Source organism: Macrobrachium nipponense, chromosome 41 (assembly GCF_015104395.2).
Source record: "Macrobrachium nipponense isolate FS-2020 chromosome 41, ASM1510439v2, whole genome shotgun sequence".
In the NCBI taxonomy this organism is placed as follows: Eukaryota; Metazoa; Arthropoda; class Malacostraca; order Decapoda; family Palaemonidae; genus Macrobrachium; species Macrobrachium nipponense.
In genome coordinates this window covers 45,159,280-45,176,779 of record NC_061102.1, presented here as the reverse complement: position 1 = coordinate 45,176,779, position 17,500 = coordinate 45,159,280, and the positions used below count along the sequence as shown (strand labels likewise).

The following is a 17,500-nucleotide window of genomic DNA, read 5'->3' as shown; positions in this document are numbered from 1 at the left end:
TATATATATATATATATATATATATATATATATATATATATATACACACACACACACACACATATATATATATATATATATATATATATATATATATATATATATATATATATATATATATATATATATACGTATATATAAATATATATAAATCTTATGTAGCGCAGAGGAACACGTACTGAGAATATCGTTAAATCTACTGTATAACATAAGTGAAACAAGGACTTGGAACGAGTAATTTCGTAGTTTATTCTACATTTTAAAGTTCACTTTGAATATAATTGATGTTGACAGACATTTGTAAACAAAAACAGTTTGTTAAGCTGGACGGCATATTCTTTAAGCACAAGAGAAAACGGTGGAAGCTGCTGTAAAGGGGGAACTTAACTCTGCAAATAATAATCTTCACATTTGAATATGTACTTTACATGTAGAGGAGGTAAAATAATTTACTTCTTGATAATTGCTCAAATCAAGAAAATTAAAGAACAGAATATAACACGACTAAAGTAACTATTAACTAGCACTTTGTTATAGCATAAAATTCAAAGTTCATTATTCATAAAATATAATGTCACACTAGAAATGACTGTCAAATATGAGCAGCAATCACCAAAATGATTATACTAACCTTAGACTACAGGGTTTAGAACACTTAATTATATCACGCATAATCCTATAATTCTATCATGCATAATACTGATAGTGATAAGGAGCAATATGAAAATGTGTAACCCGTTAAAAAAACAGAAAAAAAAGAGAGCAAAAGTTTCCAGGCATGCAAGTGACAAATCCAGCCTTCAAATCATGTTGGAAGCGACAGTGGCTGGCAAAGCTGTGCCAGTTCGTAACGTATGCAATTTAGATGTTTCGTGTTTAAAACTTCATTATTTCGCCATGGAGAAACCAAGACCCATATTGATAATGTAAAAAGTAGTGCAAATTTAGCTAAGCCTCAGCCCTGTATTTGTGAGACCAAACACAGCACCAAAAATGGGAATTCCATTGAAGCTTCATTACGAAAATGATTTTATGATTAACAGGGAAAGACATTTATCATCAATGCTCAGATCCTGAAAATCATTTATTTATCTTTTTTCAAGTTTTATCTGAAAATCTGAAAACAAACAAGGAAAACCATATGTTTATATTTCAAAGAATAAATATCCATAAGAAGGTGTCTTCATGTCACGTATGGTCCATACTCAAAGGATAGTAAGTAACCAAAGGAAAATAATACCACAATTGAAGATGAAGGAGTTGTTACTCAAGAGAAATGATGAACTGGGAAAGGGTTCGACCTGTCTTAATGTTGATTTTTAACATACCTTTATAAAGTAACAGTAACAGTTGATACAAATAAGCCTGATACTTTTACAGAATTAAATGTCAAATATTTTCATACATCGCTTGTCTTGCAATGCCTACCAAATCAAATACTACTGAATAGTACTATCTTCCGTGATTTTCATCGAAAACCCTCCATCTTTCAAGAGAAAACGATGTGAAATACTAATAAGAATGAAATATTTATAGTAAAATTTTGGCTGAACTTGAAACTATTGTTTCCATCATCAAGATAGTCATCCCAAGATTTCATTGCATAACTTTTGCATTCTTTTGTACTCATTTATAAAATCTTTCATACCATCAAGCAAAATTTCTCTTCTTTCTTAATTTACTACATTTGTCATTTTTACATTTTTTTTTTCTTTCCTTATTATATGTGTTTATCTTTACAATGCTGACATCTAGCGTTTTGCTCGTATGTAGTTTCTTAAACCGCAAAATCTCCTTATATGTTCTTCATTTTCTGCATCGTTCCTCTTTTCTCCTTTTAGACATGAAGACACTTTCCATGGGTCAAGGCCAAGAATCCCACGCCAGACGACTTCTCTCGGAGTCGATGGTAGTTGGACGGTGGTTGTTGCTCCAGAATTGTCATTTGAGTCTGGAGTTCTGTCAGGAGGTGCTCGACTCCGTCACCGATTACAGTCACATTCATAAAGGATTCAGACTTTGGCTCACTACAGAAGTTCATCCCGAGTTTCCAATTGGCCTCTTGCAGGTTATTATTATTAGTAGTAGTAATAGTGGTAATAGTGCTACACTGCAAACCTGAAGTACATTTAAAGAACATTTGCTTTATCGTTCGAAGCAGTTAACAATGTTGATAAGGAATATTTGTAAATAGAAATAATAAGACTTTCTGTGATCAGTTACCCCAAAATTTGGCCATATTTATTTCATTATGTCTGTCATCGAACAGAACCTTAACGATGTAATAAGGGAACGATTATTATTTGTTTTATTCTACAGGCTTCTGTTAAATTCACCAACGAATCCCCGCAAGGAATCAGAGCAAGTCTCAAGAGAACTTATGCTGAACTATCCCAGGTAATTTGATACGACACATTTCTACTTACAGATTTCCACATATATAGTCATTCTGATTAAATCAAAACTATCGAGCGACGACTTCAGCAAAGTGCAAGAAATGAAGACAGTAACTATTTATAGCCTATTAGATAAGTTGGGACTGCTCTGTTTACAGCTGACTGAGAGAGAGAGAGAGAGAGAGAGAGAGAGAGAGAGAGAGAGAGAGCTTGCCTTTTCAAGGATTACAAAAGTAATAAGGCATTGTCATTATTTTCCCAGGACCTCCTAGACTACTCAAACGTGCACCAGTGGCCAAGACTTCTTTATGCCACAGCCTTTCTGCACACCGTGGTCCTTGAACGAAGAAAGTTCGGGTCGCTTGGCTGGAACGTTCCGTACGAATTTAATCAGGCGGATTTTCATGCATCGGTCCAGTTCATACAAAACCACTTGGATGACATGGACCCAAAGAAGGTAGGGTAAGAGGTGGCTGATGACAGACCTTACAACGACTTTTTATAAACATTATTTTTGATTATGTCGATAACTTGTCTATCGATCTGGTATTTTTTTTCTTATTCACAATACTTCAGGATTTCGGATGCGTGGTTGGTTACTGTAATTGTAATGAATACTCCATGTATATGAGAGGTATATTTTTAAAAAATACAGTATTAACAGTCAACTTCTTTCATATAGATTTACCTATATATATTTGTGTAGTCTCTACACAAATACATGGAGACAATTTTTATGAGTAAAAGAACACTCACTCAAATTCCATGTATTATCTTATGTATAAATGTTAGGTACAAAGGTTTATATACATATAGTATATATTATATATGTATGTAATCTTTTATATTGATATCTTAATATTTTCCTTCATAAATACATTTATTTTATATTGATTATATATATATATATATATATATATATATATATATGTAATGGACCGCACTCTGTCCTGCAGGATCTTAAAGAAAAATGAAATGGGACTGGAATGACTGACAGCAGTCGAGACAAACAAAGGAGGAAGTAGTGTAACAAAACCATCAAAAATGTCCTTAAACCTATTTATTATTTAAAGTATCTTACAATATATACAATTGAGTCAGGGCTTAGCAAAAATTACCATTTAAATAAACAGTAACATAATGAAACATTAAGTCTGAAAAAAGCAGCAGTCAAAATAAATAAGCCTTAAAAGCCCACATAAATTAAAATCCTAATCAAAATAATATAAAAACCATCTCAAAATACAGTTACAGAGCCATACACCGCTCAACACCATTCCAGAGCCATACACGCTCCACACCCATTTTTTTTCCAAGAAGCCATAACGCTCAAAACCCCTTCCAGAGCCATACACCGCCTCCACAACCAATTCCAAGCCATCCTGCTCAACACCATTCCAGAGCCATCCTGCTCAACACCATTCCAGAGCCATCCTGCTCAACACCATTCCAGAGCCATCCTGCTCAACACCATTCCAGAGCCATCCTGCTCAACACCATTCCAGAGCCATCCTGCTCAACACCATTCCAGAGCCATACTGCTCAACATTCCAGCCATCCTGCTCAACATTCCAGAGCCAGCTCTTCCTGCTCAACACCATTCCAGAGCCATCCTGCTCAACACCATTCCAGAGCCATCCATGCTCAACACCATTAACCATTAGCCATCCTGCTCACACCATTCCAGAGCCATCCTGCTCAACACCATTCCATTAGCCATCCTGCCTCAACATTCCCAGAGCCATACTGCTCAACACCATTATAGAATATAAAAGATAGGTATATCATAATAAACAAGCAGCATGAATAAATGAACAAACATGAACAGGGAGCATAAAATAAAATAAGCACAATACAGCAGCAACATCAATAAAATTATGCAAATTACTTTGGGAGGCACAGACAATAAAATTTCAGTAGCAATAACGTAACAGTCTCCGCTGTCAAAAAGGATGAACTGAATCAGACGAACTCCGTGAAGACATCGTAACAACAGCCATCAACTGTCAAATGGAACTCGGGCCACCAACACAGATGAATCACGGGAGAAACGTTGAAACAGCAACACGGGAAAAGTCCACCGATGACCAGGGTTAAGCAATCACCCATCCTTACAGCTGTCAAGGCCAACAGGTAACCAATACTTGCTACTCGAGTAAATGCTCCATGCTGCTAAAGTTGCTACAACCTGACTCGCTGCTGTGCTAACCCGAACTGTTTCAAAAAAAGAGTGATCGGCAAAAGTCACCTCGCTCCAATAAAAGCAAAACCACAGGAGGACTGGACAACGAATAGCAAGTCAAACAAGCCTGTTACATAATCAAAAGTCAAACATCAAATCACCTTACAATATATATATATATCTATATATATATATATATATATATAAATATATTCATATATATATATATATATATATATATATATTATATATATATATATACACACACAATGGCTCTACTATACAGTTCATATATTTATCCAAATATATTCATATATTTATAAGATTAAAACCAGTACGTGTACCTAAAACATCCTTTTTTCAGTTAGGACTACTGGTTCCGGAGAAACTGTCTCCATCATCTGGTGTAACAACAAAAACACAAGGAAAAAATAGAAAATTTTCTAAATCATAGTAAACGGTTATTGGTATACAGTAATGTTACACTAAATTTTATATAAAGACTGGTAATGCACAAGCATTAAAAATCGAAACAAGGCAATTCTAAACGAATGAATAGCTCCAACATGAAGGCATACACATACATACACTCAAAATTGAGAACGCAGCATCTCCATGGACTTCTCGTTGTTATTGATAATATGGAAGCATAATGTAGCAAAGCCCCTTTTTGTGGCATTATTATTGATGAAATATTGGAGATAGTTTTAATCGGTTTTAAACTCCTTGTAGATGAATAAAATTGATGGTGGGACTTCTGAATCTCTTGCATATAATTTTTATGACGTCATCAAAATGGCCGCCGTGGTATTCCTTATTTTTTGTCCAATTTTAATTTTCTATAACTCATTTTAAAGGTAATTTCATGCACAGTAAAAAAAGTCTCAATTCCTTTTTGTATAAATTTAACGGTTTCTAAGGGAAAGCCTTTCATATTAATTTTTCTTTATTTTTTCAATATTATTTCTATAATTTAGCCGAATTTTGAATGAAGAATAGAAAAATGTACAAATCAATAGTTCATGATGATATTGAAAGGAAAGAATGAGAATAGTAGTAATCTTCTAATATCAATATTGACATGATATAGCCAGTGATAAATGTTGAACATAAAAAAAAAACACTTCTTTCAATATCACTAAATAATGTATAAATGTTAATTCTTATGATTCTTTGTAACTAATCATATAATGAATACTGCAAAATTAACAAAACTACTTCATAGCTAGAATGCTATCAGTGGGAATCAAACATTTTTAAATAAATTAGAATACTGAAAAATAATTCACCAATCTGTTACTAAGCAACAAAGTAAATTAAAAGATATAAAAATATTTGCTTTATAGTCATATTCTCTGTCGCTCCCTATCATTTCTGGTGTAAATTTACGTAGTACCGTTGTTAAAAAGCTCCTCATTCCCTTCGCATACATGCAGTTCTTTACATTGTAAATTATTTACATTTGCATAAGGGATTTCATAGGCTTTATCCTTTATCTAATCAGTTGCACCTGATTAGATAAAGGATATTATTAGGAGCACAAGGCAAACCGCAGACACTTGGCAATATTTGTCCATCAATTATGTCCCATTCATGACCAATGGGGAATGTGAGTGTTGGTTTTGCCTCAATATCCTTACTCCATATCATGACCTGATAATTTACTCTCTTAAGTGCAGGTACTAGAGCACTTTTAGTGGACGGTAGCTTTTCCCAGGGTATTTGTTTCTTTGAAAACCTATACCATCGAAGTTCTGCTAGTTTGTCTATACTCGACCCTAGTTTGTAGAATTGACAAGAAAAATTTTTCAAGTTCTTCTAGAACTCCATCAGAGATTTCTTCACTTATTCCAAGTGTCGCAAATGCTTCCAAGGCTTCCTCAGTTGCTATACTGAATGCCTTCCAGTAAGAGAATTAGGCCTTACCGACCAATTAATGCAGGTAATGCAGGTGCTTTCAAAGTGCCATATGATCAAAATATATCAGCAATTGAAATTTCCGTTCTAAGATTTGACATGAAGAATGACTGAGATGGTAGTTTTGGCAATTGTCTTACAACAATTACCAGAATATCAGTGTCTGCGGTGAAGGTAAATAGTCTGTTAGCACCTCTTTCTGTAGCATTTACTGCATGAAGAATAATTTTTGTATCGTCTTCTTCTTGTGTACTTTTAAGAAATCCTAGGTCACAAGGTCACAATGGGTAGAAGCTACTTCTGTACGCCATCCTACTACAAGGTATATATTTTTCTCTTCTGCATGATGTGATGACGGTGCTGTCCATAATTTTGAATTGCACTTGTGTAATACCGTGAAGCCTCTTTTCTCATGTAATGCTCTTTATGGAATTTTCCACATAACTATACAAAAATTATATGTAAATTATCCTATTTCAGGCATTTGCCTAATACTTTGCTTGTAAATGACTCTGCCAGATCTTTGCAAGTTATTATGTCTTTTGACTTTTGTAGAGATTGAAGTGCTGCCTTCCCATCAACAATTGCAACAGAAAAATTTGTCGCTGGTGAATTGTTCCTTGGTTCTTCTGTTTGATGTATTTTCTCTTTATTTTTACTTGTTTGTTGTAAATGGTTAACTACATGTGGCATCAATAGCTCAATGAGCTTACTTTTTTTGTTGACATAGATTCATGGTTCCGTCATCATGTTTGGCATTCATACATTAAATTTGGTGCAGTAGAGTCCGCTTTTTGTTGTAAATGATCGTTTTTAACACCTGTACTGTCAAACATTTTTTCCCAGTTATCAACAATTTAATAAAAGATGAAAGTTCTTCTGTTATTGCTTTTGTTATTTCTTTTTCAGTAATTTAACCTGAGAACGTCCATTTCTCATTTGTCATAATCGTTTTCCGCAAAATTCTGGCATCTTGATAAATAATCTTGAGGTTTTTATTGAGATTGAAGGTTTCTTCTGAAAGAAAAATCAAAGGATCACTGACTGACTTTTTGATGATCGGTTTTTTTTTCTTTTTTTTTTTACTCTGGAGTCGTAAACACTTAATCCAGATAAAACAGCTCATAATCAATGAGTGCCTTTAAGGACTTTCTGGAAATCATATCGGTCCCTTTGACACATTTGAAGTGACAAATTTCCCAGTCACATTTTTCTGCGTCCGTCATTGTGACATCTTTCCCTGACAGTAAAGCTTCCAGCAAAGACTCAATAAATTTTACCTGACTAGCAGATTCTGCAACACTTTTTTTCTAATTACATTGCCGACATTTCTGCTGAAGTGGTATGCGCCATCATAGGCATGGCAGTCTCTTGGGTCAATACATCTACTTAATTCAAGTTTCCATTCCGCATTAGTACCCTGGTTCACCGCTTCATACAACTTTTTACCTACTGATGAGGTAGAAACTGTATGCAATGGATGGTTTCTAGTTTTAGGCTTGTTACAAAAGAAACAAGCCGTACTCTGAAGTTCTGAGTGAAGTATGGATCTTATTGTGGGGCCTTCATTCAATCTCTCTGAGGTAATACTGCTGCCATCCTCTTCATTTACTGTATTTTCTATTTTTTTCTGTATTTCTCTTGGAGTTTTTCTGGCATTCATTAGTGGTACACTTTAATAGCAAGAAAAATGCCATTTTACATTGTTTTGAGATGGGAAACAAAAGCACCGTCAGGAACTTCGTCCCTCTTACACTTTTATGTGAATTTCTCAGTCAATTTCCCTGAGAGCCATTAAGTATGATCACACCTCTATCCTGTCCCTTCCAACTGCACCACAGTTGATCCTCACGACCTGACCCAGCACCTGCTCCGCCCCTTGCGACTCAGACTCTTGACTCTAATTCTCTCTTTATTGTTACCTTCTCTTCCTGAACATAACTGACCAACCTCTTAACCTTTCCAAGAACCTGCCCAGATTAGCAGCATACTCAAAGAGGAATAAGTGTCCAATGGTATTTAGAAGGAAATGTCAAAACATGACCACCATTGAAGCCAGTGTGGTATAAATAGTGGCTCCAATGGGCTATACTTTGCTAATGCATTTTACAAAGTCGTTCTGTCGCTTAACCTGTCATATGGGGACTCTGCTCCTGTCCCACTAGACTGATGCTGTCACCCTGAAGGCAGTCCTTGTCACTACCCACCTTGCCCTCTGAGTGTTAATGTCTCTGTGACCCTAGAAGTGCTATCTTCATCTTTCCTCTATGGTGGGGAACTATATGCAACGTTCCTTCCATAGATTTGTCCTGCTACAAGAGATTGGCTCTGGTCTACACAAATCTCGTCCAAGGACTCAAGTAAAGTGATTGGAAGTTGTTTGTTAGGCCTTACCATTTCTTCTTGTACTTGATTTTTCTACTTGTTCTCCTGTTCTCTTAGTATGTACCTATACATGCGTCTCTTTCCGAGTCTCATGATTATTAACTATGGTTGTAATATGATTGCTTGATAACTAAGGTAAATACAAGCACCACTATAAGCCATTAGTGCTCATATAGCAATCTATAATCTTGTGTATTTTCAGCGTAAAGACTTTGTAGTGTTTTGTTCATTATTATAACAATTCATATAACAATTCATTCGTCATTTCCTCAAATGCTACAACATTCCAGGCATTGTAGAACCGTGCTGTACACACCTGTTGTGTGCAGATCATCTGTAGTTCAACAGTGCCAACCATTTTACTCACTGCCAGTGTCATGTCCGGTCTAGTATATCCGAAACCTCAGTGACCAAACCTTAGTTCCTCAGATTTAAGTCGTCACTGGACGTTTCATTATTTATTTTATATTTAATTCCCTGTTTGTTATTTTAACCACATCAGATAATTCCGACGATTCTCAGCAAATTATTATTTTATGCTCTCGATTAAACATTGCGCTGAATCCCAGTCCATTTAGAGACGTTATACCCGTTTTTTTTAACATCCTAGTCCATTTAGAAACATTATATCCATTCTTTTGAACATTCCCGTCCATTTAGAGACATTATATCCGTTCTTTTGAACATCTACGTCCATTTAAATAAGATATATCTGTTCCTTTGAACATTTCAATCCATTTAGAGACGTTATATCCGTTCTTTCGAACATCCCAGTCCACTTGGAGACGATATATCTTTTCTTTTGAACATCCCAGTCCATTTAGGGACGTTATATCCGTTATTTTGAACATCCCAGTCCAACTAGTGATGTTATATTCATTCTTTTGAACATCCCAGTCCATTAAGAGATTTTATATTTTTTCTTTTGAACATTTCAGTCCTTAGCCAACATAACTTTGAGTAAGGATTTTGCCGCTTCCCAACTGGCTGATGAACCCAAGAAACAGATAAGGCTAGTTTCTGAGCTTGCAAAGTCCATTGATCCAGTTGTCGCAGCAGCCGGAATAGATGGCACTCACCCGTCTTCTCCAGACTAGGTTCCCCTTAGCCCCTCGAAGACATCAATATTCCGACCTTGGAGACTGCCAGGGAACAGCAGTAAAAGTCATACGTGCTTCAAGTAGCCCAAAGTGCCTTTTTTTTTTTTTTTAAGGAGGGTCTTGAAATCTCTATCCAGAAGAGGATGCCGGGTGTCTTCCTCGATTACTTCCTTCTCATCACTTTGAAACTGATTCCTCTTGTAATATTTTACTTTACTTCTAAAGCTTTATTCTTCGCTTTATTTTTAGCCTTATTAGTGCCCTTTTCTTTGATTCATCCCCTTCCTTGGCAGTGTGCCAATGCCAGACTCTCTGGTGCTATAAATCTTCCCGACTTCCTTGTTGTGCCCAAGGGTCATGGTAAATATTAAAGCCTTTGCCTCCAAACCCAAAGTGACCCATTTGTCAAAGTGCCACATTTTTATCAATGTGCACATGCTTCTGAATTATGACCAGATGTACCTCTCAGAGAGGTCACACCCTCTGACTGCTTTACAACGCCCATGGCGTTCTAATGTGCACTTTGATGCCTCTTGAGTTGAAGAACAAATATAGCCATTGCAAAGGCTAATAAATAAATCAGTAGTATACTGATTGTAAATTATTTTGACATTATTTTTTATTTTCATCTTTTATGTAATTGAAAAAGTCCAAGTCCTTAACTCTACTCTTTCCTAAGTAATGCATAACCTATGGCTATCATGGCCAATACTACATACTATAATAATACCATTTTCATGTTTCTTTTTCATTGTGTGATATACCTACAGTGAGACCTCTATTGCCTTTTTAGCTATGCTGTTTCAAGTTACATATCATTTAAGTGAAGTTATTGTAAATTGTTAAATTGTGAATGACCAGAATTGAGTTTATTTCCAGGCAGCATCTATGCAACTCCTCGATCTTTTAATAAGACGGCTCATTCCAGAGAAGTAATCATAGGTGCTTTTGATTACAAAATAGAAATTCCCTCTCATTATGGCACCTTTCGAAGCAGGCACTTATTGTTTTTCCTTCAAGAATATCCTGCACACTGCTTCTTTCATCTTATAGTGAGGGACTATTGTATTTTGTCCCAGTTACGATAACCATTCTTATAATATGATCGCCTATTGTAAATATAATTAATTAAGTTGAAAACCAGAGTTTACCAGTTCACCCTATTTTCGAAGCAGGATTTCACCCGCACTTACCGAATATGTTTTTACCTGACATCAAAGCCAGAGTTTTGTATTTTGCATTAACCAAGGTAAGTTGTGTTGGTGTTCAGTTTAACCCCCTCGATTAAGGTAGATCCCTAGGTAGAGACGAGAGCGCGGGTGCACATTTGACCCAGCTTCTGTCAGGTGATTGTGATATCAGAAAAATGTAGTTGTTTATGTCTGATCGTGTGTCAAACAGGGCGTATTCATGGAAAGTTCCAGAACAATTTGGTGTGTTCATTCATACAGATATGCGAACAATGAGAAGTCTCGAGTGTGTGTGTTCATACGCCCGCCCATCAGGGCACGCGAAATAAAATATATTCAGACAATAAGTGAGAAATGGGACATTTTAGACTGCAGACTCTACAAGTGATTACCAGTGGGAAAAACCCTGAAGATCCATCAGAGGTACAGTGGGAAAAAAAACTGCAAAAACCTTTTAATTATTACAGATACTCTAAAGGGAGCTGAAGTGCAGGGAACACACTTAATATTTTTATTGAATATTTATCCATTGTTTTTATTTTATTTCCGATAATTGCGGTTTATTTTATAGATGGCTTCAGTTTCTCGCCACAGAAAATTAATTCTCTAATTGACAATTTTGTTTGGGAAAACTCTGATGGGGTTTGACAATGAGAATAGTGTGTGACATGATTTTTTAATCAATATGACTATCAGAAGAATAATTGTTTCATGGTTTTGGGATTATAATTCATGTTCCTTGTTTTCCGTGTTAGTTCTTTTGGGGGAATAAATACTATTTTTGTATCTCAGAGTTTGACTTTAGCCTTGACTGAGCTGCAGAGTTGCCAGAGATTGCCAGGCTAGGTTATGTTACCAATTATATAGTGATTTTTCTCCTTTTGATTAAAACAGGGTTAATTAGGCCTTGTAACACACACACACATACACACACACACATATATAAATATATATATATATATATATATATATATATATATATATATATATATATATATATATATATAAATATATATATATATATATATATATATATATATGTATATATATATGTATGTACATTATATATATACATAAATATAAAGGTAATGCCAAGGAGGAAAATGAAAACACGAGAACTGTCGAGATCTTTCGGTCTTAACGATCCTTTACTTGAGGCAAGGCTGACCAGAACAAAGAAGAACACAGTAGAGGTAAACATATACGAACGGACAATACAGGATTAAGAAAAGGTCCAGTTCACTCTAAAGAAACGAAAAAACGCCCTAACGCCCGTGGGCTAAATTAAAGATTTTAAAAGCAGCCACCCACACGTGGTCACAGGTAATTTAGTCAGAAGACAATGCCTTTTGAAAACAAAGAGGCATATACGACCAGGCAGTACAAGTTTAGTAAATCCCAGAGGCTAGATTAAGGAATCCTTGCAAGGATTGCCCGTCTTTTTATGTCGGTCAATCAAGCAAAAGTTTAGATGTACGAATTAAGCAGCATACATGTATTTAGTTAGAACAGCCCAGACTTTAAATACACTATTCATCCATCTGAGCAAAAAATCTCATTTTATAAACTGGGGCGATAGCTGTATAATTGCTAGGTCTAATGATTATGTTACAAAAAATTACTGGAATCTGCAATTATACAAATCACTAATCTTAGTGTAGGATTGTACCATTTGGACCCATATATTTGTAATATGTTTATGAAGGACCTTGAAAGAAAGGAATTAACTACTAATTAATTAGTCCCACATGTTTTTAGTTATTATTATGTCTCTCTCTCTCTCTCTCTCTCTCTCTCTCTCTCTCTCTCTCTCTCTCTCTCTCTCTCTCTCTCTCTCTCTCTCTCTCTCTCTCTCATGCTCGCTATATTTATATCTTATGTTCATTTATCACTCATTTTTTGAACTTTTGTAAATTTCATGTTATTAATAGAAAGTGTATTGTTTTGCGAATAAATTGGCTTTGACCAGTGTGTCTGACTGCTCCGCTCCTAAATCCTTAATCTAGCCTTCGGGATTTACTAAATTTGTGCTGTCCGGTCGTACATGTCTCTTTGTTTTCAAAATGTATTGTTTTCTGACTAAATTACCTGTGACCACGTGTGGGTGACTGCTTTTAAAATCTTTAATCTAGCCCACAGGCGTTTTTTTCCGTTTCTTTAGAGTGAATTGGACCTTTTGTTAATCTTGTATTGTCCGTTTGTATATGTTTACCTCCACTGTGTTTTTCTTTATTCTGATCAGTCTTGCCTCAAGTAAAGGATCGTTAAGACCGAAAGATCTCGACAGTCATATTGTTTTCATTTTCCTCTGTGGTATTACCTTTATCTATACATAACATCATGTTTTATATAATTCGTGATCAAGTTATCCATATATATATATATATATATATATATATATATATATATATATATAATATATATATATAGATATATATATAATTATATATGTATATATATATAAATTAATTTATTATATATTTATAATTTTATATATATTATATATATAATTACTATATATATATAAAGACAAATTCCACGAAAGAATAAGAAACGACCGAGTACTGCAATCTATCAAAACAGGGTTAAGTATTTAAAAGGATTTACAAAGGATTAGGCTTAACAGCTCAGTAGACAGGACTAGATAATTAAAACATTATACAAAAAAGGTGACTGATTACCAAAAATTTTCATAAAAGTAACAACTCAAGGACTCTCCATTTTATAACCGACAAAATTTTGCAAGGTGAGCATTTTTACAAAGAAATATTAAGCATACAAATGCACAGAAAATATATAAGGTAACTAATTTAGAATGAAGTCACTGATTTTATCTTTTAGGTCATTCTTGAACATTTTACTAATACAGGGTCCAAATAGTACATCCCAGGGCTAAAGTCAAAATGGCAACTTGAAGTGAGCTGAATAAAAGCGGATTCTAAAAGATTTCATAAAGATAAATCTTTCGTTCTGGCAATCATGAACTTTCATTTCAATTATCCTGTGAGAAATTTCACTTGAAATAATGAATAAAGCATTGGATGTTTTCTTAGTTTTGACAGAATACTTATGCTGTTTAATTCATACCTCTAAATTCTTGCTAGATTGGGGGATACAAAAAGAGGAACAGTCCAAACATGGAATTTTACTTATTATGTTGCTGTTCTCCTTAGGGCTATTTTTTTTTAATTAATATTCCTTTCAGTCCGTTACTAGCAGCTGTACCCGTCCTACAGACCTGTTATTGAATGCACGTTTATTTCTAAATGACCTGAGCTTGCATCTTTCCCCAGCCAATGCTACTGTGTTACTGACCAGCTCAGTCAGGCACCGCTTACAGCAGGTGCATACAAGTTGCGACAGGATGCTTGGGAAAGATTTTCATAGTGTGGTCCCTTTAAACAACCCTTGATACAATTCAGCCTATAGTTAAATCATTATATTGATGTTAAATTCATTTGTAATCGATTTTGCTAACTCATGATACCAAATTTGAATGGAATAGGCCCATCTTTGGCCATTTCTGCCCTAATTCCCAAAGCGGGGGTTGGGGATACTGCCACCCACTACTATCAAGGTTGGGATCTTTTTGGCTACAACCCCCGTCTCCCCTGGTCAGTAAGTCGAAAGGGTGTAGGCCTCCTGCCCCTAATATTATGGGAAATCCTTGGGAACCATTCCCATGGGGATTGGCCCCCATTACTACTGAGAATGCCTTGTCACCCATATTATGGGAAGCCTATTTATACCTATGGAAATACTTCTGCATTGATGTCACCTCCGAAAGTTGCACAAAATTGTGGGTATGGAAAAGAGGGGTTATAACCCCCTCAGAAGCGGCACTCGAATTTCGAATTTTGACTAAAACCTTTGTAGGGAGAGGGGAGTCTATGATGAAAATTCGGTAGCCTAGCTGTCAACTCCAAAAGTCGTAAAAAATGAGAGGGTATGAAAAAGGGAGCTATGACCCCCTTAGAAATGGCTCTCAAATTTTGGATTTCGAATAAAATCCTCCTGTGGGGGAGGGAAGTTTCATAGTCTGGTCGTGGATAGCAAACAGACAAACAGACAGACAGGAACTGCCTTTTATATATATAGATTATAGGAAAAACGAAGTTGACATTAATAGATTTTAAAATTTATTTTGTTTTCAAAACCACTAAGAATGCTGGGTTTCTTTCCCCATTTTATTTACACTATAAAACTTGTTGTGGAATTTATTACAACAAATATCTAGTCCACGTGAAGGATAGCATAAATTTTTCCTTATTTTTCTTATGTATTCGATTTCTTGATCTAAATACTAGTGACTAATAATTCACAATGCTCGTATTTGGATAAAGAAATCAAATACATAAAGAAAATAGGGAGATGTATTACTATGCTATCTGTCCCCTTTAACCAAGTTTATAAGATGCCATGCTGTAATTATAGTGAGGTTTACGAGGAGGAGATAGGTATATCCATCCCACAAAGATTAATAGAGCACAATTTATCAGAACGATATGCTTTGGAGAGTTTGGGGATATTCGTACATATTAAGGATAAAGGCCATGCCGAGCTGGTTTTCAAAAATAAGAGGAAATTGGACATCGGAATTCACCAATGAGTTAATCCTCAGGCCCCTTATAAAGTAGGCGTTTCAACGAATACACCCGCCAGATTCGACACAGACTGGATCTAAAGAGGCCCAGAGCAGAGGGAAGTAACCTATTTTCCGTCCATTACGGGTCAACGGCCATCTACTTATATACTCTTGCCACTTCATTTGTCCATATTTTGCCGATGAAAAGGGATACGAAAGAGGAAGTGTCCGAAATACATGGATGCAACGTGTACCTATGTAGTGATTTTATTGGCCTTTTTATCTTCGCTCACACAAACACGCACGCCTGCACACACACAGATATATATATATATTATATATATATATATATATATATATATATATATATATATATATATATATATATATATATATATATATATATATATATATATATATATATTGGGGGTGTGTGTGCGTGTATCACATACTAAGTGAACAATAGTACAACCTCTCGGCACGGATAAAGAATTATTCATATTTTCGTGTCTTTCCACAGGGTGTGTCTTGGGTCACTGTGTGCTACATGCTGGGGGAAATCCAGTATGGTGGACGGGTCACGGAAGATTTTGACAAGAGATTGTTGCTAACGTTTCTGCATGTTTGGTTTAATGAAAGACTTCTCGCTTCTGATTTTCGGTATGTCTATAGAATACGTCCCTCCAATCAATTCATTGGACAAGGAATTCTTTTTTAAAGTAAGGAGCCAACAGTACAAACTGCATTGTTATGCGAATTTGATAACGGAGTTAACAATAGGTCACAAACTAATCAATATTATTTGAGCATCCTTCCATAAAGAAGTCCTATTAATTAAATTTCATGTTATCCGACAGATTTTTCCAGGGTTACGGCCTCCCAATGTGCAAGAGCCAGGCGGATTACCTGGAGTTTGTGAATCTTTTGCCACCTACCGATTCTCCTGAAGTTTTTGGCCTCCATCCAAATGCTGACATTACGTGAGCTGAATGTTTCTCTCTCTCTCTCTCTCTCTCTCTCTCTCTCTCTCTCTCTCTCTCTCTCTCTCTTTTTACAATTTAAAGTGCGCGACTGAAATCTGGGGAACAGAACTAACTACCTATGATAGACAAGTTGTGATGCACCACTTCTAACCTAATGAAATTGCCATCTCTTGTAGCCGGTTTAGTGAAGTCATAAAAGCCTTTTTCGTCCAGTAACCTGGTCTTCTTGGAAAAGTCTGAGATTCACTTATATCGTTCAAAAGATCGGGTATATTATAACTTGTGATCCGATTTCAAAGTAATTTTATGACAGGAATCGGCCACATGATTTTGTTTTCTCGATTTTGCATTCAACTCAGGACAAAATTAAATTTCATTTTAGAGAACAGTTAAATTGCAAATTAAGTAGAAGAGATGGATGGTAAATGTTTTGGTTTAGTGCATCCAGAAACCAAAACTAAATATAAAGGAGCACAACAAGTCATACCTACAGAAGAGAGAACTTGTCTTTCCTGATTTTGCTATAATGTATAGCACCCTCTTTTTTTTTTCTTTTTCTTTTTTTTATTTGTCAGGACACCCTCCAATTTCTTGTTATCGTAAAGTAAAAGGTGGAGGGATGTTGACAGACGATTCTATAATCAGTTTTTATTTCATAATCCTCTCATGGCGACCAAAGTTTTACAGTCATGGCAAATATGACACAATAAATATTATATTGCAAAAAGGACGCCCTAGTGTTAAATATAGAAGCGACGTTGA

General features: G+C 35.4%; 1 protein-coding gene across 1 annotated transcript in view; it reads left to right on the top strand.

Annotated features, from left to right (window-relative positions):
- The window catches only part of LOC135212841 (dynein axonemal heavy chain 5-like), a 281,888-nt gene that overhangs the window by 240,855 nt on the left and 23,533 nt on the right, over positions 1 to 17,500 (top strand). The window contains 5 exon segments of the mRNA XM_064246609.1: positions 1,842 to 2,068; positions 2,320 to 2,397; positions 2,659 to 2,853; positions 16,276 to 16,415; positions 16,613 to 16,735. Of these exon segments, the coding sequence (XP_064102679.1) occupies positions 1,842 to 2,068; positions 2,320 to 2,397; positions 2,659 to 2,853; positions 16,276 to 16,415; positions 16,613 to 16,735 (763 nt within the window).